Raw genomic sequence first — 25,056 nt, 5'->3', positions numbered from 1 at the left:
AAGCACTAAACCTTTGCCACATTGTTGTCCTTCCTTAGATCCATGCCATAAGACCACCTTCTGTGACTTCTGTGTAAACATTCCTATGCAAAAGACCTTTGGGCACTCCCTCACTTGCAGGATTACCCTTAAGGTCAATAGTAATTAATTTCTTTGAGTATTTTGTTCTGAGTTTAGAATTCATTGTCCAAATCTTTAACAAAAAATGATTTTTTTCAGAAGTTGATTTTTTTCATTAAAGCTGCTTGTTTTATCTCCACACTTCATTTTAAATGGTATTTTTTTTATTTCCAGGATTAGTAATAGTCTCCCTAGTTTGAGACCACTGTGTTATTGGTGTCCAGGAAATTGTTTAGATCACCAAGTTACTAATAGTCAGCTAAATAAAAATCAACTAATTTCAGTGTATTTAATCCCTAGTTATATTTTTTATGGAGTCTCTAGAATATGAGTGGGTTTTTAAACTCCCACTGATTCTTAAAGAAATGGGAATTAACTTTTGATGAAGATCTACATCAGAAATCTTCTATGTTTGCCTTAATATGCATTCTTTCCTGTTTCTGTGGTAGGGTGATTAGAATGTTGGGTTGCTCTGCAGGAATGCCCAATCCACACTCACTTGCTTATGGCATAATCTTAGATTGTCTCTTTAAAGCAGAGGGAAAAAAAAAATGATTCCTTGCTTAAGCCACGCTTCATATAAGCCTACATTTACACAAAGAACTAGCATTTCAACAGTGACTCTAAAAGGTGTTTCATTCCCTTCAAAATGTTTCATTGATGCAGGGGTCTAAAAGTTTAGCTGGGGACATATTAGCCAATAAAAAAGTCACTCCCTACTACTTGTGTTACTGCTTCTTTCAGTATTTCTTGCTTAATTTTAGTTTAATTGTTGATATTGGTTGGTAGTTACAAAACCATATTTTACTCACCACTTGTTATTTTTGTTTAAGGCAACATCGAGGCTGAGAGAGAGAGGCTGTGATGGCTGTTTGGCTGGAATCGAAGTTCAACAGCTCTTCTGTTCACAGAGTGTGGCAATTCCTGAACACCAACTTAAAGAACTGAACATGAAAATTGACAGTGCTTTGCAAGTTAGTTGTTTGTTTTCTTTTTTGAGGACTTAAAAAAGTTGTTATCCATAACCAGCTGAACTCTCTTAATATGAAATTGTAATAGAATATGGCTCAAATCTATTACTATGTACCTATTAGTATTTATATTTTATTTGACTTTCTTATATCATTGCTTGTTATATCATTGTAATTTGCTAGCAAATCATGATACATGAAAAAAAATCTTTTTTTAGGCGTATAAAATAGCTCTGGAGAGCTTAGGCCACTGTGAATATGCAATGAAAGCTGGTTTCCACTTGAATCCAAAAGCAATTGAAGCAAGTTTGCAGGTAACCATTTTTTCTTCATGTAACTTCTTAACTCTGCCATAAAAAGGTTCCTGTTGACTGAGGAGTCTTGCCTAGACCCTGTTGTATTGACTACATCTCCTTATTGTTTAATATCTGTTTGAAGGGCTGCTGCAGTGAAGCTGAGGCTCAGCAGACAGGGCGGAGACAGACTCCGCCACAGCCAATCCAGTGTGAGCTCCCCACAGTCCCTGTCCAGATAGGATCACACTTTTTGAGAGGAATATCTTTTAATGAATCTGCAGCTGACAACCTGAAGCTAAAAACGGTAACTTTAATTTAAATCCATACAGTTTGAGTACAAGTTTTTAAATATATTTGATAGGAATTTTTGTTCAGGAAATGAATAGAGGTTTAAGAAAGAAAAAATAAGGGAAGAAAGTCCAAATTTTACTAAGCATGGTTAAATCTTACTTGGTGTCTAACACTAGGTGAGCTTTAAATAAATGTCATCAATAAATGTAATAACTATAAATAAATTTAAACATGCCCTATCACTTAGCTATGCCACTACTAGGCTTATAACCAAAAAAGAGCAAAAAAATAGGAAAATGTCCTGTACATCCAAAAACATTTATAGCAGCTCTCTTTGTGGTGGCAAAAAAAAGAACAACAACAAAAAACTGGAAACTAACAGGATGCCCATCAGTTGAGGAATGGCTAAATAAATTTTGGTGTATGAATCTGATGGAATCTTATTGTACTGTAAGAAAGAAGGAAATTGATTATTTCAAAGAGACATGGAAAGACTTGTATGAACTAATGCAGAGTTAAGTGAGCAGAACCAAGAGAACAATTTATACTATGATACTAATAATATAGAAATGAATGATTTAGAATCCTTTTAGTGATGAAAAATGAAATGAGCAAAACCAGAAGAATTTATACAATAACAACTTTGTAGACAAACAGCTTTAAAGGCCATATGAACTATGACTGGTGCAGTGATAATCTATGATTATAGAGGACATATTTATTGTGCACCTCCTCATAGAGAGGTAGATTTAGAATACAGAATGAAACATATATTTTTGTATACAACCAATCAAGGGATTTGTTTTGCTTAACTATGCATATTTCTTACAGTGAGTTTGTTTTTCTTTTCCTTTTTATTCAGTGGGATGGGAGGAAGGGAAGTAGATTTCTGTTTATTAAAAAAAACCCTTAAAAATGGAGAGATGGGGGGGCAAGTATATACACATTTTAAATATAACATAACACTGTTATTACAAACTTCCATTTAAATCTTCTCCTAATTGCCTCATCAGAATTTGGAAATAACTTTGATTCTTGCTGGCTTTTCCAGTGGAGTGTAAACTCTGGCAACTTCTACTAAACTGGAAAGTCTTTAAATTGGGATTGTGTAATAAAATTTGTGTCTGTCATCCGAGGACCAACCTATCAGAGAGGGATTTTATTTACTAACTGATGAATTTTGGGGGTCAGGGGGTGGGGGAAGGGAGGGAGGAGACAAAGCAACATAAGAAGCAGTGACAAAATGGTTACAATTTTTTCTTTCTTTCTTTTTAACTAACAAGTCTATAACTCCTTAAATGTCACTGCTTTAAAGCAAGAGGGAAATTTAGGTATCATCTCATGTTTCCCAACAAATTTTATTTCTCTTTTTAGTAAAGTTAAGCATTTTAAAGTATCTCAACAAAGTAAGGATTATTGAGTAGGTGATATGTTTTATATATAGATCTCTAGGATTCAAATTCTTAATTCATAAATATGAAATTTTAGATCACTAGTGCAATGTAAAACATCCAGTGGCTCAGTATAAATAATTGAGTAATAACGAATTGAACATGTCTTCCCTAAGAAATTAAAAGCGTCAGATACAGCAATTTTTAACAAATCTGTTGCTTCTAATAATGATTGTACAAATAAACGCAAAAAATGCCTTCCTGCAGATTTTCATTCATAGCATAGCTTTTGTTTTATGTGTTATGTGATTTTCTTCTTATCAATATACAGCATACAATGCTACAACTGATTAAAGAAGCAGGCTGTCATAATGGAATTACAGCAAGGGATGATTCTCCTGTAACTGAAGTCTTGAACCAGGTTTGCCCTTCCACTTGGCGAGGGGCCTGTAAGACCGCTGTGCAACTACTATTTGGCCAAGCTGGACTGGTGAGTAAATGTGGTCACAAATCATAACCTCGAGTCAGTTAACTTCTCAGAGCCTCATTTTCCACATATTTAAGGTGAAAGAGTTGGACTGGAAGATGTCTGAGATCCCTTCCATCTCAATGAATTACTATATGTGTATATGTGTATGCAAATATATGTCCTGATGTCAAAAACAAACAAAACTATCACAATTTAAAGAATTTCAAACGTTAAAGTTTACTTAAAAGATCAGAAATAGATGTTTTATGTATAGTTTTTTTTTTCTGCACATGGATTAGCTAATACTAAAAATGTTATCTTGAATTTGCAAGCTTGTAAAAGTGTCTAAGTTAAGCTCTTAGTGTTTAATTTTCTCAAGTTTTGGAAAGATTGTAAATTCAGTTCTGTAGTGCTGCATAGAGCAGAGGGATTACAAGTACATCGCAACTATTACTCTTACTTGTTTCGTTGTTGTTGAGTCAATTGTGTCTGACTCTTTGTGTCCCCATTTGGGGTTTTCTTGGCAAAGATACTGGAGTTGTTTGCCATTGCCATCTCCAATACATTTTTTGGATGAGGAAACTGAAGCAAACAGGATTAAGTGAATTGCCTAGGTTCATACAGCTAGTAAGTGTCTAAAGCCAGATTTGAACTGAGAAAGATGAGTCTTCTTGACTCTTGGCCTGGCACTCTATCCATTGTGCCATTTAGCTGCCCAGATTATTGTTACTAACAATAACAATAAGAAACAACTTGCAATTACATATTATTGTAAGGCTTACAAAGTATTTTCTTAATTATCTATGAGGTAGATAATGCAAACATTTTCCCCATTTTTCAGATAAAGAAACTGAGTCTCAGAGAAGTTAAGTCAATTAATCAAACATTTATTAAGCTTTTACCGTGTGTCAGCTCTGTACTGAACAAAAACAACCCTTGCCTTCAAGTTGTTTAGTGTTGATCCAGGGCTCAAACTCATTTCTTTTGACTCTATGCTTTGTGCCCTTTCCACTGCCCTTTTTAGTAATTGGAGAGCAGATTTTTCCCATCTTGTTAATGAAGACACTTGCCTGCCCTATATATGCCACTAGGAAGTCATGCTTTTTGTTGAATCTGCTTCACAAGACAGACATTATCTTTTTTTTTTTTTTGAGGGAGGAAGGTAGGGCAGTTAGGGTTAAGTGACTTGCCCAAGGTCACACAGCTAGTAAGTGTGTCAAGTGTCTGAGGCTGGATTTGAACTCAGGTCCTCCTGACTATAGGGCGAGTGCTCTATTCACTGCACCACTTAGCTGCCCCAAGACATTCTCTTCTAAGAAAATATTAATAAAATGTAAATTCTAACTAAATTATTAAGTAACACACGGTTTAGTGTTGGAGGTCAACACCGATTGCTAAAGACCATTTTAGAGTAAATCAAGAGGGAATAATGAGATCAGAATTATAGCTGTAACTTTCTTTAGATAAGAACTGTGAAAATTAGGAGAAAGAAAGGCTCAATGTTAAGGAAACAAGTGAGTTCTACAAAAAAATTTTTAATATTACTTGAATAGCATAACATGTATCCAAACTGAAAGATTATATTCTTCACATATGAGTTTTTGTGTGATGACATATCATGTTTTTAAGATTATTGTTCAATGGGTGGGGATAAAGAGGAAACACCTGTACAGCATGAACAATAGTCACTCATGGTACAGGAAGCCATTTCCCAAGGACCCACCAGACTGGGTGGAGAAATGTAGTAACCATATTTTACATTTACGGTACTCAGAGATTGGATTTCTAAATCATGAAAAAAATAAGCAATTGTATACCTTTTGTCTTACTGCTTTAAAAAATAGTTTTTCATTATAGGTGGTGTGATAGTATAGTTAAATTGCCGTGTAGATGGTCAAAAAAAGTATACTGTACATTTAATAAAAGACATGATGAGAAAAGAAAGCTGGACATAAGAAATGTTCAAAACTTAGATTTGTTCTTTCCTTCTCTTCCAAAATTATCTAAATTGTGAGTTAGGAAACTTGCATTTGTGGTTTTAAGCTAAAGAAGTTAATATGGCACATTATTTGTTTGTGCTGTGCCTACAAATACACATCTTGTTATGTTATGGTTTCATAAATGATAAATGATAAACAAACAGGCATTTATTAAACAATCACTATGTGCCAGGCACTGTGGTAAGTGAAAACCCTGACTGAATTATACTTATATTAATCTACTTTATATTGACTGTTGAAGATGCTTTATGATTGTATTTACTGCTGATTTTGTCAATTATTCCAAATGGGTTGGCTTTAGACAGTGGTTTGAGATGAAGTATGTATATAGAAAATAAAGTTATAATAATTGAGTGACTAGTGTAAATTTTCATCAGTACACAAAAAGCCTTGTGGCAAGTAGGACGAACAAAGATGTGCAAAGTGATTTGTTCCTAGAGAAATTTCAGGCATGGAAGGAGTTGCCTGAAAGCATCAACAAAGTTTTTATTTTAAAGTTCATAATAAAAATACAATATACTATATAGATTGAAGTATCAGTTATAGCACAACCTTGCTTGACTGAGTGAAGTTTGAATCACTGAACAATTTCAAAATTGCTTTACTGTTTTCAAGTACACATGGTAAAGTTGCTTATGGAAAGAGAGCTAAATCATTATTTGATTGAACGCATTTAGGGTTAGGTACTTAAGTATTTTCTGTGTACAAAAAAAATATGATCCTTTTAGCTGAGGGTGATCACGAAAAGATTCATGGAACGTAGTAGAACGTAATCTCCTTTAGGACAAGGTCTGTCACTTTAAAAAAATATTTTTAGTTCTACTACTTAGTACATTGTAAACACTTAAATATTTGTTGATCAAATAGATACATTAGAGATTTTAAAAATTTGGATGCTAACCTCGAAGAAGGATTTGAGCGATCTGTTAGCTTACCCTTTTAAGAATGCTTTTCTTATTTGCACTGTTAATTTATTTAGCAAACCATTTTCTCCACAAATAATGTAAAACTTAAGCTCAGTATGTTAGTGTCATCGCAGACGAAAAATTAGTGGACTTTGAATTAATGAAATTTTCTTGTGCATCTCCAGTTGCTTTTGAACCCTATAAGAAAACAATTTGAGTATCACTGCATGGTGATCTTCTACAAGAGGCACAGAAAGTGCTTAAAATAAATTTGTCTTGTTTTCCTAAAGTTATAAACAAAGGATTTCATTTCACAACAAATTTCACATTCAACAAATATTAAATAGGGACTTAACCTCCTGCAAGGCATTGTGCTAGGTGTTAAGGACACAAAGATGTTTGGTTACAACACCAACCCTGCTGTTAAACTTCCTGTCAGTCCATTGTGGAGGAGGGGGCTTGAGATAAGGCATGTACACAGGTAAACATGATCATTGTAAAGAAATATTCACCAAAAAGTGCTTCATTGTATTTGACAAAAGGGAGCAAACACTTTAGGCTGGAAGAAAAGAAGGCATAGTGATTTTTCAAAATCATTATTTATTGTTTAGCATTGTTTTCTTTTTAAATTTTGAGTTGCAAATTCTTTCCTTCTCACCCACCTCCCCCCCCAGCCCCCCACCCCCACCCCAACTAAGAAAGCAAACAATATGATAAGAAGAAATGGCTTAAAGAAAGACAGTAGTACCTGAAAATTGATTTGTTTTCTAAGTATTAGGATTCAAAGTACCTCACAAGTCTCTTAGATTCTTATATTTCCCTTGATTAAAGTTGTGCCAGTAGTAGTGTATCACTTTTGGATGGTAGAGGACTTTCAAAATAGAGTAAATTTGATGAGTTTGGATCATGACAGTTAATGAAAGTGATGAATTCCAGATGGACCTCAAGAATGTTGAGGTGCCACCTGAAGTGATGAGGAATAGAGGCGCAGCTCCTATTGTCTTGAAAGAAATTTACTCAGTCTCCAAGTTAAAGACAGACATTTATTGAGGTGATTCACCCAAGTGGGCCTACTCCCCATGGGAGAGACAGAGCATAGGTGGAAGGTCCTGCTTCCCATGAAGGCAAAGGCCATTATTGAGGTTAGGTGTCTGGTTTAAATACAATTTTATGGAAAAGGGGGAAAAAGGACAAGAGAATAGGAGGAGCAAGCACGACTCCAAAATGCCTGGAATATCAGGTAGTCCAGAAATGCCTTTATCATATAGTTAAGCAAAAAGAATAGGAGAGGGGAGGGGAAGAGTTGTTTTGTAATTGGGGGTGCTTTGCGAAAGCACACAGTTAAGTCCACGGTGGGGGGCTTCAATTCATAGTCTTCTTTGATCACTTTTCTGGCAGGTCAGAGTCTGCAGCTTATATCATATATATATATCATATATATATCATATATCACATCCTGCATTCTGCTTGCTCCATCTGCCTCAAGCGCTCTTTTCTACCTCATCAGAAGTACAATGAATTTCTGGCATTGTGTACTTCTGCAAACTTGGAAAAAGAGTCAAGTGAATTGAACAATACTATTTGATCAGCAATTGATTAGTTGCCTTTATTATACATCTCTAATCATTTTCACAATTAATTTTTTTAAGTAAGCAAATAACATAGTAGGAATTTTTTTCATAGAATTTCACAGTTAAATATACCTCAGAGACTATCTAGTCCAGTCCATACTTAACCAAGGATCCTCTCTACCACGTAACCCAACAAATGGTTATCCACCCTTGGCTAAAAGATCCCTAGTGAGGAAAGACCCAGTGCCTCTTGGCACCGTGCATTCTCCTTTTGCATTGCTGTAAAATGGTTGGGAAGATTTTCCTTTCATCAAGACTGTATTTGCTTCTTTGGAACTTCCATCCACTGCTTCTAGTTCTTTTCTGTGAAGCCAAGCATAACAAATCTAATCCTTCTTTCATGTGACAGCTTTCTAGACTTTTGAGCAAATCTTTTGTGCCTGCTGTGTCTTCTCTTCTCCATGCTGTCAGTATCACAGTTCCTTCAACTAGTACTCCTATGATATGAATTCATAGCCTTTTACTATCCCAGTTGCCTTTCTCTGGACACTGAAGGAAATGTCCTAGAACTGAAATGCCTAGAACGTAACACAGAATTCCAGTATGACGTCTTACCAGAGCAGAGGACGGCCTTTCGCCTCCCTAGTCCTAGACACCCTGTTTTTCAGTGTAGCCTGAGATTGCATCAGCTTTCTTGGGTGTTATACTACATTGTTTACTCATATCAAACTTGCAGTCCTCTAAGACTATCAGACCTTTTTCAGATGAATTGCTGTCTAGCCAGATCTTGAACTTGTGAACCTGATTTTTGAACCCAAGTAGAATACTTTAAGTTTATCCCGATTACGTCTTATTGGATCCCCCCCAAGTGCCTACCAAGATCTTTTTGAGTTAGAAAGGCACTGTCTTCTTGTGTGTTAGATTTGTCCCTCCTGATTTTTGTATCATATTCTCATTTGATGAGTATGCCATCCATGACTTTATCCATTCAAGTCATTGACAGAAATGTTAAGCAGTATAGGACCAAGAACAACTAATGAGGACCCTTCACTCAAAACCTTCCAGGTTGTTACTAGGGCTTCTCTTTGGGCCTTGTCATTCAGCCAGTTTCCAATCCACCGGATTAACTTGTTGGCTAGCCCCCATCCCTCCAGCTTCTCCACAAGACTTTATCAGATGCTTTGTTGAAATCTAAGTAAGCTATCTTTGTAGCATTCCTCTGATACATCAGTTTAGTAAATCCCTTTAAAAAGAAACTGAGATTAATGTGATGTGATCTGTCTTTGATATGGGCATTTTGGCTTTTCGTTATCACTACCTCCTTTTCTGTATGTTCACTAATGATTCCTTTAATAAAAGGTTCTAGAATTTTCCCAGAAATCAAAGTCAAGCCCACTAGCCTATAGTTTATACATCTCATCTCACTTTAGAAAGTCAGGACAACTTTCATTACATGCCTTGAATAACCGCTTTCTGATAACTATTTTTGTTATATCCTTTCCAGTCCAAAGGCCATTCTCCTTGGCAGAATCCAGTTCCAGGCGGTATGGAAAGAGTGCAGATTTGGAAGTCTGAGAACTTGTGCTTGACTCCTAACTCTTCCTCTTACTTACCTGTGCCCAGCTTATCTTTAGGATAAGGATATTGGATGAGGTGACCTCTAAAATACCTTGCAATTTTTAGTCATGAAATCTTTGAACTTATGGAGACAGAGGCAAAATAAGGCTAGAATAGGTTTATCATTTTACTGTCTCTAGTTAGGACCCAGTCCATACTGAGCTGTGGTCTTATCTCCTCTTTGAGCTGATTTTCCATCACAATGTAATTTTAAAATAACAGGCTCCTCTTCTTACTGTCTTTAATCTTTTTTTGGGGGGGGAGGCAAGGCAGTCGGGGTTAAGTGACTTGCCCAAGGTCACACAGCTAGTAAGTATCAAGTGTCTGAGGCCAGATTTGAACCCAGGTTCTCCTGACTCCAGGGCTGGTGCTCTATTCACTGTGGCTCCTAGCTGCCCTGCCCCCCTTCTTACTGTCTTTAGCTTTCTCTTATAATCTTACAGTCTTTTGTACTTTAGCATTTCTGACACTATAGAACTGAGCCATTCATTTCTGTTCATCCTCTTTTACCTGCCTCCAATTTCTATACATGTCTTTTTAAAAGGATTTCCTCTTTAATACATATTGTATTTTTCAGGTAACTCTCCTTTTTCCTCTTCAGCTTTGTTTCTCTTTGTGCTTTCAAAATGTCATTCTTAGAGCCTCTCATCCCATTCCTCTTGTGCAGACTTGCTCTGTAGAATTTTAGTCTTTTGGATACTTTCATTCTTTTCTCTGAATGGAAATACGGAAATATTTGGAAGTATGTTTGGAATGTTTGGAAAAAATATTTGGAAATATGTTCCCCCACATCTGAGGTGTATGTCAGACTAATGCCAGCTTTCTTCTCCTTCTATATCACAAATTCTAAGAATGAGTGGCCACTTCCTCCCAAGGCTCCCAAAATTTTGAGCCCCAACAACTAGTTCCTCCTTTTAGTAAAAAATCTGATCCAGAATAGTATTTCCTTCTGTTGGTTCCTCTAAATTTTGTGAAATTACCATTAAAGCAAGTCAAGAAATTATTAGTCACTTTGCTTTTGGAAAAGAGGAAGGGTTCCTTCCCTTCCCCCCAAGCATCTGGTCGCACTATGGATGATAAGAGTGCTGGGCCTACAATCAGGAAGACCTGAATTCAAATCTTGCTCTAGTTTCCTCAGCTATAGCTTGGAGATAATAATAGCACCTAACTTGTATGGTTATTGTGAGGATTGAATTAATATTTATAAAAAGTACTTAGCACAGTAGCTGGCACAGAGTAGGCCCTGTATAAATATTTATTCCCTTCCCTCTCTCTCACCCCTCTCCCTCTCCCCCACAACCCCCCATTTCCAGGCAGTTGAAGGCACTCCCTGCCCTTACTGCATCATGTGTCTGTGCTCAACTTGTTTTGGAAACAGATCCCAGTTTTAAATCTGCATCTCCATGACCTTGAGTAAATCTCATAACCTCTCTGAGTCTCAGTCTCTTTATATATAAAATGAGGGATTTGGACTAGATTTGGATTCCCCTCAGTATAATTTGTGGCATAAAACAAGGAGCCGTGCCTGTCAAAGGTGCTTGGCACTGTTACAAATTTCCCTTAGGTCAAGACTAAATTTCCTCCTTGTGACTCCTACCCTTTGCTTTTCCTTTGTGCTCTGGAGTCCAGCAGAACAAGTCCAGTACTTCCATTTTGTGACCCATCAGATATTTGAACATAGACTTCAAATCTCCCTCCCCCCAAGTCTTCTTTTAGTGGGTAAATCACTTCACATACTCAAGCCTCAGTTTCGTTATCTATAAAATGAGGATAATAATGCCTATAGAAGGTCAGTGAGTTTAACTGTGAACCCAACTAACTCTTATCTGGTTTCTCAATCCCAACTCCTATAATTAGCTGAGTAATCACAGTTTATAACAATGTGTACAAGAAGAGGCATCCTGCATCTTTTATCCTGCTCCCACAGACTTCTTTCGACCATTTATCCTTTTCCAGTTGATGTTTATTTGTTACAGTTAACCAGCTATAAGTTACATCGTATAGATCCTGTTTTTACAGATCTCATTAACTATCGTTAATTGTCTCTGCCATATATCATTTATATATCTTCTTTTAAAGCAGATGTTTTTAAATTAAAAGTTTGGTTTTCTGTAATCTTATGTATTCTCTTCTTTGTTAATTTAGTAAGTCAGAATAGAGTAAGCTTTTCCTTTTATTGTGCTGCTTCTTCAGTATAAAAGAAGCTTGGCAGAAAAATCTAGTTGAATTAGTACCCAGGGCTATTATCTCTGTGGTTGTTATTCTTTAGAAAAGAAAGTATTCCAACTTAGCCATAGCGTCTCAGAGTTTTCTTCTGGGATCACTGAAATAGCTACTTCCTAGGTTTTCATGACTATCAAATGAGATAATGTATGTACAGTGCTTTGTGGACACTAAAATGCTATAATACAGTACATGGTAATGATAGTAGACCATAGTACTGGTACTTCTACCACTCCCACTGCTACTGCTGCCGCCCTGCCCCACACCTGTTGGATGATTTGAATGGTAACAGGCCTAACATTCTCTTTTTCAGGTCTTTAAGTCAGTGTCCACCTGGCCATCTCAGTATGACCGATTCATTTCCTAGAAGATAAATATCTTCATTTTGTTTTTTTTGATAGGTGGTGGTTGATACAGCACAAATTGAAAATAAAGAAGCCTATGCTCCCCAGATTAGTTTAGAAGGTTCCAGAATTGTGGTTCAAGTCCCATCAACATGGTAAAGTTACATATAATTTAATATCTTGATTTTAGGAGAGTTTTATTATCTGTGTTCCCATCTTCAAAATGATTGTTCTGTATGTATCTTTGTCACATTGTGCCTGTGAATCTGAGGCATAGGAAATGCAGACTTGTTGGCAACCCACATTGTGTGGACATAGTCACAGTACTATAATATTTGCAAAGCACTCTCATTGGCTTTCAGAATAGTTAAAATTTTATATCCCTTTTCATCCAAATGCCTCAAGTGTGTTTTCAGCCTTTGAATTTAAGGGGCACAGCATCTGGGTACTAACTCACTCTTAGTTTATAATAGTGATATTATTCCCCTTCTCTTGTTTTATTTTGTTATGATCCCAGTTCTCCTTTCTTTTTTGTTCAAGAAAACGACTGACAATATAGAGAATTTTTCAGAAAGGTTTATTTTAGAATTTTTTTAAAATTAAAAGGGGTCATTTGGGATGCTAAGTTACAAGGCACAATTAATGAAAATAACTTTTTCTTTAGCCCTTAAGACTGAAAATGAGCTGAGGCTCATGCACATAGATTATGTTAAACTGTCTTGAAAACTTCTCATTGAAATTTGAGTGTGTGCTCAGAAATTCAGGCGGTGATGCTGAGGAGAATTTATAGATTGCTAATAAATTACCACTTTTCCCATGTCCAAAAGCTCCCCATCTCAAAAAATTTATACAGGAAGGAATCAAAAAAGAAAATAAAGGAATCCCTTTTGGTTGAATTAATTTTTAAAATTACAATATTTGCTAACTTGTTCTCACCAGATAGTAAAAGTTCTTCCTTTTGTTTTAAGCTATTTGTGTTACTTAATCTTCAGAATTTGTCTTTCTAATCTCTCCAATTTATCGAAAAATCAACACACTTACCTCACAATCTCCACTTTGAAGAGAATAACTATTCTGTATCTTATGAGGGAAAGATTTATTTGGTTGCCTAACTACCATTTCTTGCTTAGAAAAAAAAAAATGAATCTGGATAAGATGTTTTTGGAGATGCTCCCCCTACTGATTGTTTTTGGTAAAGCAGAGTTCTGTACGTTAATGATCAATGTATTTCTATGATCTATACATTATAACAGACTTGGCTTAAAAGGGGCAGTCTCTTATTCCCCGAGCTTTCTGGTAAGTTAAAGACAGTATAGATTAAATGGATAGTCAACATATAATAGTGTTTGGTAAAAGTCCAATCATGTTTACAGATTTTACTTAAACTATCATTTCTTAAAACAAGAAGTAAAGTTTTTAAATGTTCTTCTTCTCTTAGATCTTGTAGAAACTAGTCAATTCCTGTATTTTCTCTATGTTTAAATGATTTCTGCTTAGTCTGTCATGATACCTAGAGAAAACAAGCTGCCATATTTCTTAAGATATAACTGGCAATTAAAGGTTAGTATTCAGTTAAATTCAATTCAGCAAGCATTTATTAAGCATCTAATGCACGTAAGGTACTGGCTTAGGTGTTGAGCATACAAAGACAGAAACAAAATTCTTTTAGTTTGGGTTTTGTGGTATACTATTGTACTTTCCTGGGATTACCATGGGAGTAGAATCAATTAGTCTCTTGACCCTGTAGATCAGGAGCCTTGTGTGAAAATAGAAATTCACAGACACACACCCTCCACAAAGTACTCATAGAAAAAATTTGTCTTCATCTCCTACCTACCTTGGTAACCTAGGACTGATACTGAATGCCAGGCAATAACACTTTTTTCCCCATTTTAGAGGTTGCATATTAACTTTTGGTGACAGCTATTTTCTGTCAGCCTACCCTCTGTACATGTCTACTTTAACTTTCTAAGTGCAAATATAAAGGACTAAGTTACTTAGCTCTGAGTGCCCCAAGTCCCATATTTCCTTGAGGGTGGCCTTGCTACTCGGGATACCAGGCTATAAATCAGAAGATTGCTCATCTAATATAAAATTTAAAAAAAGAGAATGGGATATAACACCTTAAACCTAAGCAATGTTGGGTATATACTGATAGGACACTTCTTAACATCCGTTATTTTTCTGATTACACTTCTCATCATCATTCCAACATCCTTTAATACTATTTTTTTTAGTTTCTAAGTTTACAATTCAGTTTACATCATGTATGATAAGTGAGGTACCTTCTGTTATTTACTAGTGATTGAGGGGCATCTTTGATGTTGTGTTTCTAATGTATGTGTAACTGTTGTTAAAAAAGATAGACTTTTTCTGGGCTGGTATCTTATAATTCTCCTTAATTAGCCTTTCAATCCATCTTACTTTGGGTCTTGTGGCCTTGCATTTACTGATAGCCTTTTTTATGGAAGTAAGCCTAAGTTAAGATCATTTTCTGTAATGTGTGTTCTCTAACACAGGTACTTAGCTGAGACTTAGCAGTATTTGTCTTAGAGGTATAGGCTTATTGGGTAGTATAATGTTTCTTCTCTTTATTTAGACCCCATATGTATCTCTTCATCCCTTTGTGAACCTTTGTCTTCTTGAATTAAAGTAAAATCGTATAAAAGCCATGAGATATCTTTTTTCCTTTATACTTTGTTACTATTATCAGTACTTTCTTTAGAAGAATTAGAATATTGAGTTGCTTGCCCTTGAGGGTAGGATGAGGTGGGGAAGGAGGAAGGGAGATAATTTGTAATTAAAAGTTTTAAAAATGAGTGGTAAAAATTATCTTTACATGTAACTGGGGAAAAATAAAATACTGAATAAGATTTTTTTTAAAAAGAGCATTAGCCCATATGGTGTTTCTTTTTAGCATAGTTCAGAGGTAGGGAACCTGCAACCTTGAGGCCACATTGGGCCCTTTAGGTCCTCAAGTGTAGCCCCTTGACTGAATCCAAACTTCACAGAACAAATTCTTTTATAAGTTTAGATTCAGTCAGTCACAGGGCTTCATTTGAGGACCTAGAGGGCCACATTTGGCCTCGAGGCCACAGGTTCCCCACCCCGGGGTAGTTTCTTCTTATAGTGTGTTTTCTTATAAGCATATTTTAATTTTTAGTCTAAACATATGATTCTGTTGGTGGAAATTCTCCTTCCATGGATGTATAAGTTATTTGTGACCTAAGGCCCTAGAGAATTGCTTGGGGCACTAAGAGGTTAAGTGACTTACCTGTGATCACACAGCTGGCTTATATTGGAGGCAGGACTTGAATCCAACTCTTCCTGACTATATGCACCACACCATACTGCCTTTATTGATATTATTATTCTTTGTTAAATACTAATAGTTCCTAAAAGTAACGGCTCTTTCGATGAGAGAACCTAAGAATAAGGAAGGCAAACATATATTTTTTATTTTTAAAAAATCATCTTTTATTTGTGGACAGTGCTGGTGCCAAATTATTAAAATTTAATCATATCTTCCTTTTCCTGGTAACAAATGATAAAATACAAAAGAGGTATATGTCCTGTACTATCTGTATTGATGTCTATATTTGGAAGTTTTGCTTGACTGTTTTGGGGGGATTGGGGTTAGAGTTGGGATATATATGGATGCAAATTACATTCCTGCTATGTCAATACAAAAAAAATCAATTAAAAGTTTTTATTAGGCATTAAGCAGAAGCTATAAATTCTTGCAGTCTTAAACAAAACAACATGATAATGATATAAATCCTTTTTGTTGATAGGTGCCTGAAGGAAGACCCTGCAACCATGTCTTTGCTCCAGAGAAGTCTGGACCCAGAGAAGACTTTGGGCTTAGTAGATGTACTTTATACAGCTGTGTGGGACTTAAATCGGTGGAAGGAAGGAAGGTATATATGCCCAGGGACTAAAGCACAAGAGGCTATTTACTTCTTTCCTTTAAAACTCTAGAATTATTTAGAAGTCCACATCCATATTTATCAGTGTTACAGAAGTTCATTACTCCTCATAGGGCATAGAATGTATTTGAATACAGAACAAAGGATGTGAAAAAGACTGGTGTTTAGATAACACATCCCATTTATTGGTAAAGAAGAATAGTCTTAGGTGGCTCATATGCCCAAGCAATGTAAGTACCAAATACGACAATGTCTCTTAGTTACAGATTTCTCTATGAGGATTTATGTGATCTAACACTTCTATACTTTAAGGACTTATGACTTCACTAGTGTGGACACTCCCTCCACCACTGCCAAGTATAACTTCTCTATGACTTGGTATATATATCTGAGAGTGACTGGGGCTGGAAAAATCCCTCACTCTACACCATATCTAGAGATGCCAGGCTAGTCCACAGACAGCAGACACATTCTCACACATTCTGTTACTAGGCCTCCACTGCAGACTTTCTAGCTTGGGTAGGACTTACCAAAATTTACACTCTTACTGGTATAGTCTTTTAGAATCCAGGATCCGTACCTTAATTAAGCATTAATGGTTAGCTCTAGGGAATGGACTTATTTAAGTGCTATTTAAGTGAATTTAGAACAACTTAGGGGGAAAATCCTGTATATCCAAAGTCCATTCGTAAATCATACTAAAGAGCACTAGACTTTATTATGTGTTTTTCTCATCTTCATTGTATGTTCTTGTGCACTCATGTCAGCTCCCAGTTCTTTCTCCTTCCCATCTCTCTATCCTTTATTCATTTTGCATTCATTTGGATTTGATTAGCTTTCATTTTTGGAATAATCTCTGGTATCTTATGCCTCAGCATTTTCTCCCTTTCTTTATGGCCTCATTTAATGTCATCTTCTTTGGAAATTTTTATTAGTTTCATTTCTTGTCCTTTGATGAGACATCTTACTTGAAGGGGTGGAAACTTATTAATGTCATTTTTTGAAGCTCTTTTTATAGACAATAGCTCTTTTAAGAACATTGAATATAGATTGGTATTTAAATAGTGTGCACTTTAAAAAAATCTTCTATGGTCATTTGTAAAAAAAATAATTGTAAACTATGGAATGCACTTGAAAAAAGCTAGTATTTCCAAGAAAATTTTTAAGAAAACTTTTTTAAAAGGAAAATTTTCATTGTTGAAATGTAATATTTTTTCAAATTTAAAAAAAATGGTATATTTTTATTTAAACAGGGAGCAAGCTTTGCCTTCTATTCAGATTCAACTTCAACGTGAGATCACTGACTTTGGGAATCAAGTTGATATGCCTCCTGGAAATGGAAATAAATCATCAGGAGGCTTGCAAAAGACGTTCTCAAAACTGACTTCACGGTTTACAAAGAAAACTTCGTGTGCCACTTCTAGCAACAGTGCAAATTATTCTATCCCAAATACCCCTTCCAAAAATGTTTTTATATCTGGAAGTTCTGAAGAGAAGGCTAAAATGCCCAGTAATATTGATACAAGATTACAAAGCATTTTGAACATTGGTAATTTTCCAAGGACTGCAGACCCATCAGCCCAAAGTGCCAGTAATCAGATGGTTAATGGCTTTCTAATTGAACATAGGGAAAATTTCTTCAAAGGAGATGATGGTAATGATGACAAAGGTATGAATCTCCCAAGTGATCAAGAAATGCAGGAAGTTATTGATTTTCTATCTGGCTTTAATATGGGCAAGTCTCAGCAGGCTTCCCCAATGGTGAAAAGGCGTAACTCTGTTGCATCTACCACAACTGAGACAAAATCAGGGACACTGCAGCCCCCACAGTCACAGCCACAATCAGTAGCACATGTAACTTTGCATCCTTCTCAGCGAGGGTTAACACAGCAACAGCCACCATCCCCTAAACAGCAGCAGCCACAGATGCAATATTACCAACATCTGCTTCAGCCTCTAGGGCCACAGCAGCCGCAGCCACAGCCACAGGCACGGACACCTGGAAAGTGGCTTAGTAGCTCTTCACAGCAGACTGCCCAGGCAATTGGAACTGGATTGTCTCCTCTTGGCCAGTGGAATAGCCCTGGCCTTTCAGATCTGAGTCCTGATTTATATAGCTTGGGTCTCGTGAGTAGCTACATGGACAACATGGTGTCTGAGGTATTAGGACAAAAGCCACAAGGACCTAGAAATAACACATGGCCAAATCGTGACCAAAGTGAAGGAGTCTTTGGGATGCTGGGAGAAATTCTGCCTTTTGATCCTGCAGGTATGGACATTTTAGGTGGTTTAATACTCTAATTGAAGACTTAGTTGGAATAACACTTCAAGTTTCTCTTAACAAAATCTTGCTCTCTTATAACAATCTCTGAATCTCAGGCAAATGGAGCCTGGAAGCTACTATTGTTAACTAAGAGGTTTCATTTGTAGACTCTAAAAGTCCTCCCCACACTTTTGCTCTTTGAAAATGATGCTGCCTGATCAGTTCCAGAACATCTCCCAGTGGTAGATGCTTCTGACTTTTGCTTCCATCTCTTCCTTTCCCTTCTTTCACTGTCCTACTGCTTTCAGTGGAGAAGCAAGGCTAGGGGAGATATGAAGTAAGGAGCTGGCTGAGTGGGTAAAGTGTACCTAATAGTGATTTTCTAAGCAGTTCTTCCAAAACAGGACATTATTTTTGTATATAAGCATTTGGAATTTGTTTCTCACTTTGCTGTAAAACTAGTAACTGTTATCTTTAGAATGTCAAATTTAAAAGAATTACTGTTTATTTGACTACATGGTTTCTCCGAATCTCTATGACCATTTTTTGCGCTTAATAGTATTTTATTTTTTTCCATTTATATGTAGAGTTTTCATCATTCATTTTTGTAAAATTTTAAGTTCCAAATTTTTCTTCCTTCCTCTCTTCCTTCCTCCCACCCAAGACAACAAGCAGTCTGCTATAGGTTATACATGTACAATCATGTTAAACATATTTCCACATTAGTCATGTTGTGAATGAAGAAACAGAACAAAAGAGAAAAGCCACAAGAAAGAAAAAAACAAAAAACAAAGTGAAAATATGCTTCGATCTGCACTCAGACTCCATAGTTCTTTCTCTAGATACGGATAGCATTGCCCATCACGAGCATGACCATTATTTTTATTTAGTTTTCTATATTACAACATAATGAATAAATATAATTTATTAAGTGCTTATTATATGCTAAGTACTGGGGATACAAATACAAAGGTGAGACAGTCCTAGCCCTTGAATAGCTTACATTCTAATAAGAGGAGGCAGTATAGAAGAATGGCCAGGGAGAGGTGTTTTGACTTAGGAAATCACAACAATGATGAAGGAAACCTTAAGAGAGTTAATTGGTAAATTACCCATAAAAAGGAAAGTAATTAATGATGTAACTATTACCTATTATAAATTCACAAAAATTAACTAAACTTGTTTATTGAATTGTTGAAATTGTAATCTTAAATACACTTTGAGATTCATTTCCTTCATTGAGTGTACAAGATTTAATTTAAGTCCCTGGATTCACCTGCATTAGATAGCCCATTTTGACTATATATCCACAGAAGAAATTACTTTCAGGAAAGTCCAGGAGAAAGAACTCCTATGATCAACACTCCCATAAGGACAACAAAGCAAGGAACAGTTTCGTTTCCTGTACCTAGGGAGCCACATTCCCATTCTCTGGTGACTGGGCTAGAGATCTCATACAATGTGTTATTAAAGTTTTCAGGCATGTGGGATACCGAGCAACTGAGATAAGAGTTAGTGCTAGTTGCCTTTTTGGTTTTTTTTCTGGTTGCCTTTTTGTCGTGATCATTTTCCAGCTGCTTGATTCTTTAATACAGTTTGCTGTTGATGTTTTAAGGAACTTTAAGGTAAAAAGGTATGTATAATAAAGAAATTTATACTGACATGGGAAAACCATCATCGTAAGAGAACATTCTTTCTTTTCCTCACATTTCCACATAGAGTTGAGTGTACACTCACATTGATTATGTACTGTTTCTCTAATATCTGACTAGACAGTGGTGAATAATCCACTTTGAAAATAGCAGAGAATTGACTCTGCTGTAATATTGCTCCTTTGAGGGTTAATATCTCCTGAATGCTTTTTTGTTTGTTTTGTGCTGGGTTAGACAACCAAGCTTAAGGGCTTAAAAGACCATGATTAATTATAGTGGATCTATAACAATTGGCTGCTCTTTTTGTGTCCAGTTGGCTCAGACCCAGAGTTTGCCCGCTATGTAGCTGGGGTAAGCCAGGCTTTGCAGCAGAAACGGCAAGCCCAGCATGTCCGTCGCCCAGGCAACGCACGGAACAACTGGCCTCTTCCGGATGATACCCATCGTACCTGGCCCTTTCCTGAGTATTTCACAGAAGGGTGAGTGCTGGCAAACATTAGGTAGCACCACTGCAAAACCCACAGAGTAAGAATTATATGTTCATAGGGCAAACCAAAGATCATTGTTTTCAAGGCAAGAATGGAGGAGGCAGTTTTTTGGAAGGGTGTCCCTTAAACTGATCTTTGGATTTTTTTTTTCTTTTTGGTTTTGAGAGAAATAGTGAATTTCTTTTGTTTATAAATCCATATGTTACAGATTTTGTCCATTTCATGATGTTCAGTGTTGTGATGTATCCCTTGTACAGACATGTTAAATATGAATTAATGATTTTAAAACAGAGCAGGTTTTTTCTTGAGTTTGATTATCTTGGATAAGGACTGCATTTGATTCAGTTTCTTAAATATGTAGGTGCTTCACATTACAAGGTGATTATATTATGAGTTAGATGCGTGAAATGTAGCATATTACCAGTTTTACCTGCTCAGAACAAAGATAAAAATTTACCTGCATTATCTTCAAAGAATTATAGCTCATATTTAACCGTAGGCTAAGATGACAAAGTTTTTCTTTTACATGATTTCATTTGAGCCTCACAATGATTCTGTAAGTTGGCAGTTCAAGCAGTATCACCCCCATATTATGGGTAAAATGATTCAAGTTCAAAGCGGTTATGATTTACCCAGTGCCATTTTTAGTGAGGATATGATTGACTTTAACTTCTTTGATATGTTACATGAATAGTTGCCCCCAAGATCTTAACATTATCTTCGGAGAAACCATAATGCTTAGAATATTTCCTAGCACTTCTGAGTTTGAAAATGTTTATTATATATAGACCTATAGATTTTAGGGAGTGTTAGAAAGCACAGCACCAAAGAGACCTCCTACCCAAGAATGTAATTAAAGAAATATGTTTTGCTACATGGTAACATGAAGCTTCCAAGCATTTAATGGAATATGAAATGTATCCAGGCCAGAATCTTGTATTTTCTTTGACTGTAAAACAAAAGACAAGGAATGGAATCCTGCTACTGTTACATATATTTAGTCTTCAGACCTGGAATGAGGGTTTTGACTAATTTCTTTTTATTTGTCTTTCAGTGACATGATAAATAATAGCTGGTCAGGCACTCAGGGAGACTCCGCCAGCTCAAGTGACGAGACATCCTCTGCTAATGGCGACAGTTTGTTTTCCATGTTTTCGGGGCCAGATCTTGTTGCTGCTGTTAAGCAGAGAAGGTAAGAATAGCTTTATGAAACTAATAAGAGGACAGAAAACCATTTGAATTTCTTAATTCATTCTTGATAAAATTCAAAAAACAGGAAGCATTATAGTAAAATTGATTTCCTGTGGTAGTAGTTATTCCTATTTATCCTATAGAAGTAATTATGGCCCTGCTGTGCTCTCTCTTTTCATTCAAGCTAGAAAATTTATTTTTTGAAGGGTTTTTTCCTTAGTTTTCTCCAACCAAAGCAGCTACATCTTTGTGCTAAAGTCTGCACATACAGCTTTTGTAGAGCAGAAGTTCTCAGTCTATATGGCGTGGCTGTGGGACACATTGAGGGGCTCAGCATATGTTCTGTTATATAGGGAACCTGATTTGAAATGGAGTGGAAACAAATACATAAAGTGTCTTCATTATTACTGAGTACATAATTCCACATAGCGATAAAGTAGTAATGGCCCTGACCAAAAAAAAAAAAAAAACAGACTTTGGAAAAGTATCTTTGAAGATATCAAGCCCCCTCCAAAAAATATCAGAAAGAGCCAGTGACCTATTAAGGTAGTTAGGTTTCAACTTAAGTTGGCATCATATTATCTTGCAAAGCTAGTTCCCAGGGCAGCTAGGTGGCACAGTGGGTAGAGCACCAGCTCTGTAGTCAGGAGGACTAGAGTTCAAATCCAGCCTCAGACACTTGACACACTTAGTAGCTGTGTGACCTTGGACAAGTCACTTAGCCCCAATTGCCCTTCCTTCCCCCCTCAAAAAAAACAACAACTAGTTCTCCCACTAATTAATTGTATGACTTGGGGCAAATTACTTAAACTCTTAGAATCTCATTTTCCTAATTTATAGAATGATTTGGTTAGACTAGGTGATCTATAAGCTCCCTTCCAGCTCTAATTCTGTTGTTATGTGACTGATATTCAGTAGTCATCCATTACATACTACTACATATAATACATTGTGCTTGGTACTGGGGGAGATTCAAAAATAAATAAGGTTTGGTCCCTGTCCTCCAAGAACTAATATTTTAATAGGGAGAGATACGATATATTCACAGATAAATATACAAATTACATTATAGTTAAGTTGGTGTATTAAAGGAACATAAAGTGCTGTGAGATTGGATGAGGGAGAAATAATTTAGGGTTTGGGGGGTCAGGGAAAGCTTCGTTTTAACTGGATCTTAAAAGGTAAATGGATAGAATGTCAGAAGATGGAGATATGGGGACACATATTTGTTATAGAAAACAGTGTTTAAAAAAAGTGTAGTGGTAGTAGGGTGCTGAGGATGTTCAGAGGACAGCAAGTAATATAAAGTTTCTAAAGAAGGAATAGTGTGAGTTTAGGGAGGAAAAGTAGGATGGAGACAGATTGTTAAGGGCCTTGAACGTTAGTAAAAGGAGTTTAGAATTTATTCATTTAGCAGTAAGGAGTCACTGAAGATTCTTGAGTTGTGGAGTGGTCTTTAGTAGAAAGACCAGTCTCATAACAATGGGAGCGGTGGATTGACAGAGGTATATCTTAGGATCATAGATCCATAATGGAAAGAGACCTCAGAGGTCACCTAGTCCAATACCCCTATTTTGCAAATAAGCACATTGAGGCCCAAGGAGACTGACTTGCCCAGACATAGACTGGAAGGGGAAGAGAGTGAAAGCAGGGAGGAAATTAGGAAGCTAGAAGGCAGTAGAAAGCATTCTGGATTTGGCGTTAGAAGCCTTAGGTTGGAATTCCAGCTACATACAACCTGTGCGTCCACGGGTAAATCATTTTAACTTTTTTGGGCCTCAATTTCCTCTTCTGAAAAATGAGGGGTTTGGACCAGGTGACCTGTTAAGGTCCCTTCCAGCTTCAAATCTATGATCCTATGATAAATAATGAAATATAGTCTCAGACTTGAACAGGGCAGTTAAAGTTCTCAGCTGTATATTCCAGCACAGTGCACCAGAGACTTGTATGCTTGGTTGTCTCTTCCTGCAACACTCCCATGTTGGCTTATGAATCAGGAAGAAATCTCCCTCCATATTCAACCAGGAGTCTCAATTTTGAGTGTTCTAAAGCATAGACTGTAATAAGCATATCAGAGCATCCTCAGCTTAGAGCTCCACGCAATAGACTTCCTTCAACAAACTGCCTGTGATCCAGACCAGCAGGGTACAGTAGAAAGAGAACTGGATTCTGAAAATTTGGGTGTGAATTCTGACTCTGCCCCTTATTAGTCATGTGACCTCAAACAAGCCACTTAACCTTTCTTGTCCTTAGTTACCTCATCAGTAGGAATAAAAAGAGTGGGGGAAGGAGAGCAAACTAAGAAGTCCTTTACAGCTCTAAATCTCTGATCCTATAGCCATAGCTTTGGTATGTAGCATTCATAAGAGACTCAAGTGTTTGTTGATAGATTATTAAAATAATGCACATATCATAGTATTTTCCATATAGTAGGCACCCAATAAATATTTATTTGATTTGAAAATAGACACTAAGTACATCTTTCAGGTAAAACTGGCACTCCTTAACATTAGACTGAAATATATTACATTTTTGTGAAAATTTAAATCTCAAAAAAATCTACTTATTTGATGGAAGGAAGATGATTATGTTTTTGAATGTATAGTTTAGATGTAAAATGCTTGTATTTCTACGTTGTTGTGAGGAAGATATTGTGGAAACTGTAATTCATTATTTAAATGTGAACCATTATTATTATGTTGTCTTTTGCAATCAAAAAAGTCCTCTAAATAGGAGGAAACCTTTTTTGTTGCTGGAGTAATCGAGTCTTAGATCATTTGGTACAGCCTACAGAATTTATTGCCTACTTTACTAATTGAGTAAGCTTTGACAAAATTATAATTCCCATTCTTGTTTAAAAAGCCAAAAAAAACTAGAAAGCATAGTAATAAATGGAGTTTTTTTTAAAATGCTAAGCAATATGTATCTAAAACCAAAAGCAAGCATTACCTATAATGGGGATAAATCAAAAGCCTTTCCAGTAAGATCAGGGGTGAAGCAAGGATGTTCATTATCAGCCTTGTTATTCAGCATTGTACTAGAAATGCTAGCTATAGCAATAATGCAAGAAAAAGAAATTGAAGGAATAAGCATAAGCAATGAGAAAAGAAAACTTACCACTTTTTTCAGATGATAAGATGGTATACTCGGAAAACCCTAGAGAATCAGCTAAAAAACTAGTTGAAACAATTAAAAACATTAGCAAAGTTGCAGGATATAAATGAAAATCATACAAATCATCAGCATTTCTATATAGTACCAACAAAACCAAGTAGGAAGAGATAGAAAGAGAAATTTCATATAAAATAACAACAGACAATATAAAATACTTGGGA

The 25,056-nt window shown here is 36.1% G+C and overlaps 1 protein-coding gene across 2 annotated transcripts in view; it reads left to right on the top strand.

Annotated features, from left to right (window-relative positions):
• GARRE1 (granule associated Rac and RHOG effector 1) overlaps positions 1-25,056 on the top strand; it is a 119,279-nt gene that overhangs the window by 88,393 nt on the left and 5,830 nt on the right. For both annotated transcript variants that reach the window (XM_036750547.1, XM_036750546.1), the window contains 9 exons: positions 954-1,094; positions 1,310-1,405; positions 1,530-1,691; positions 3,401-3,559; positions 12,256-12,353; positions 15,993-16,118; positions 17,381-18,396; positions 20,356-20,521; positions 21,585-21,722. In XM_036750547.1, the coding sequence (XP_036606442.1) occupies positions 954-1,094; positions 1,310-1,405; positions 1,530-1,691; positions 3,401-3,559; positions 12,256-12,353; positions 15,993-16,118; positions 17,381-18,396; positions 20,356-20,521; positions 21,585-21,722 (2,102 nt within the window). The remainder of the gene's footprint in view (positions 1-953; positions 1,095-1,309; positions 1,406-1,529; positions 1,692-3,400; positions 3,560-12,255; positions 12,354-15,992; positions 16,119-17,380; positions 18,397-20,355; positions 20,522-21,584; positions 21,723-25,056) is intronic.

Source organism: Trichosurus vulpecula, chromosome 3, assembly GCF_011100635.1.
Source record: "Trichosurus vulpecula isolate mTriVul1 chromosome 3, mTriVul1.pri, whole genome shotgun sequence".
In the NCBI taxonomy this organism is placed as follows: domain Eukaryota; kingdom Metazoa; phylum Chordata; class Mammalia; order Diprotodontia; family Phalangeridae; genus Trichosurus; species Trichosurus vulpecula.
The sequence above is the reverse complement of the archived record's forward strand: the minus strand, read 5'-3'. Positions and strand labels throughout refer to the sequence as shown.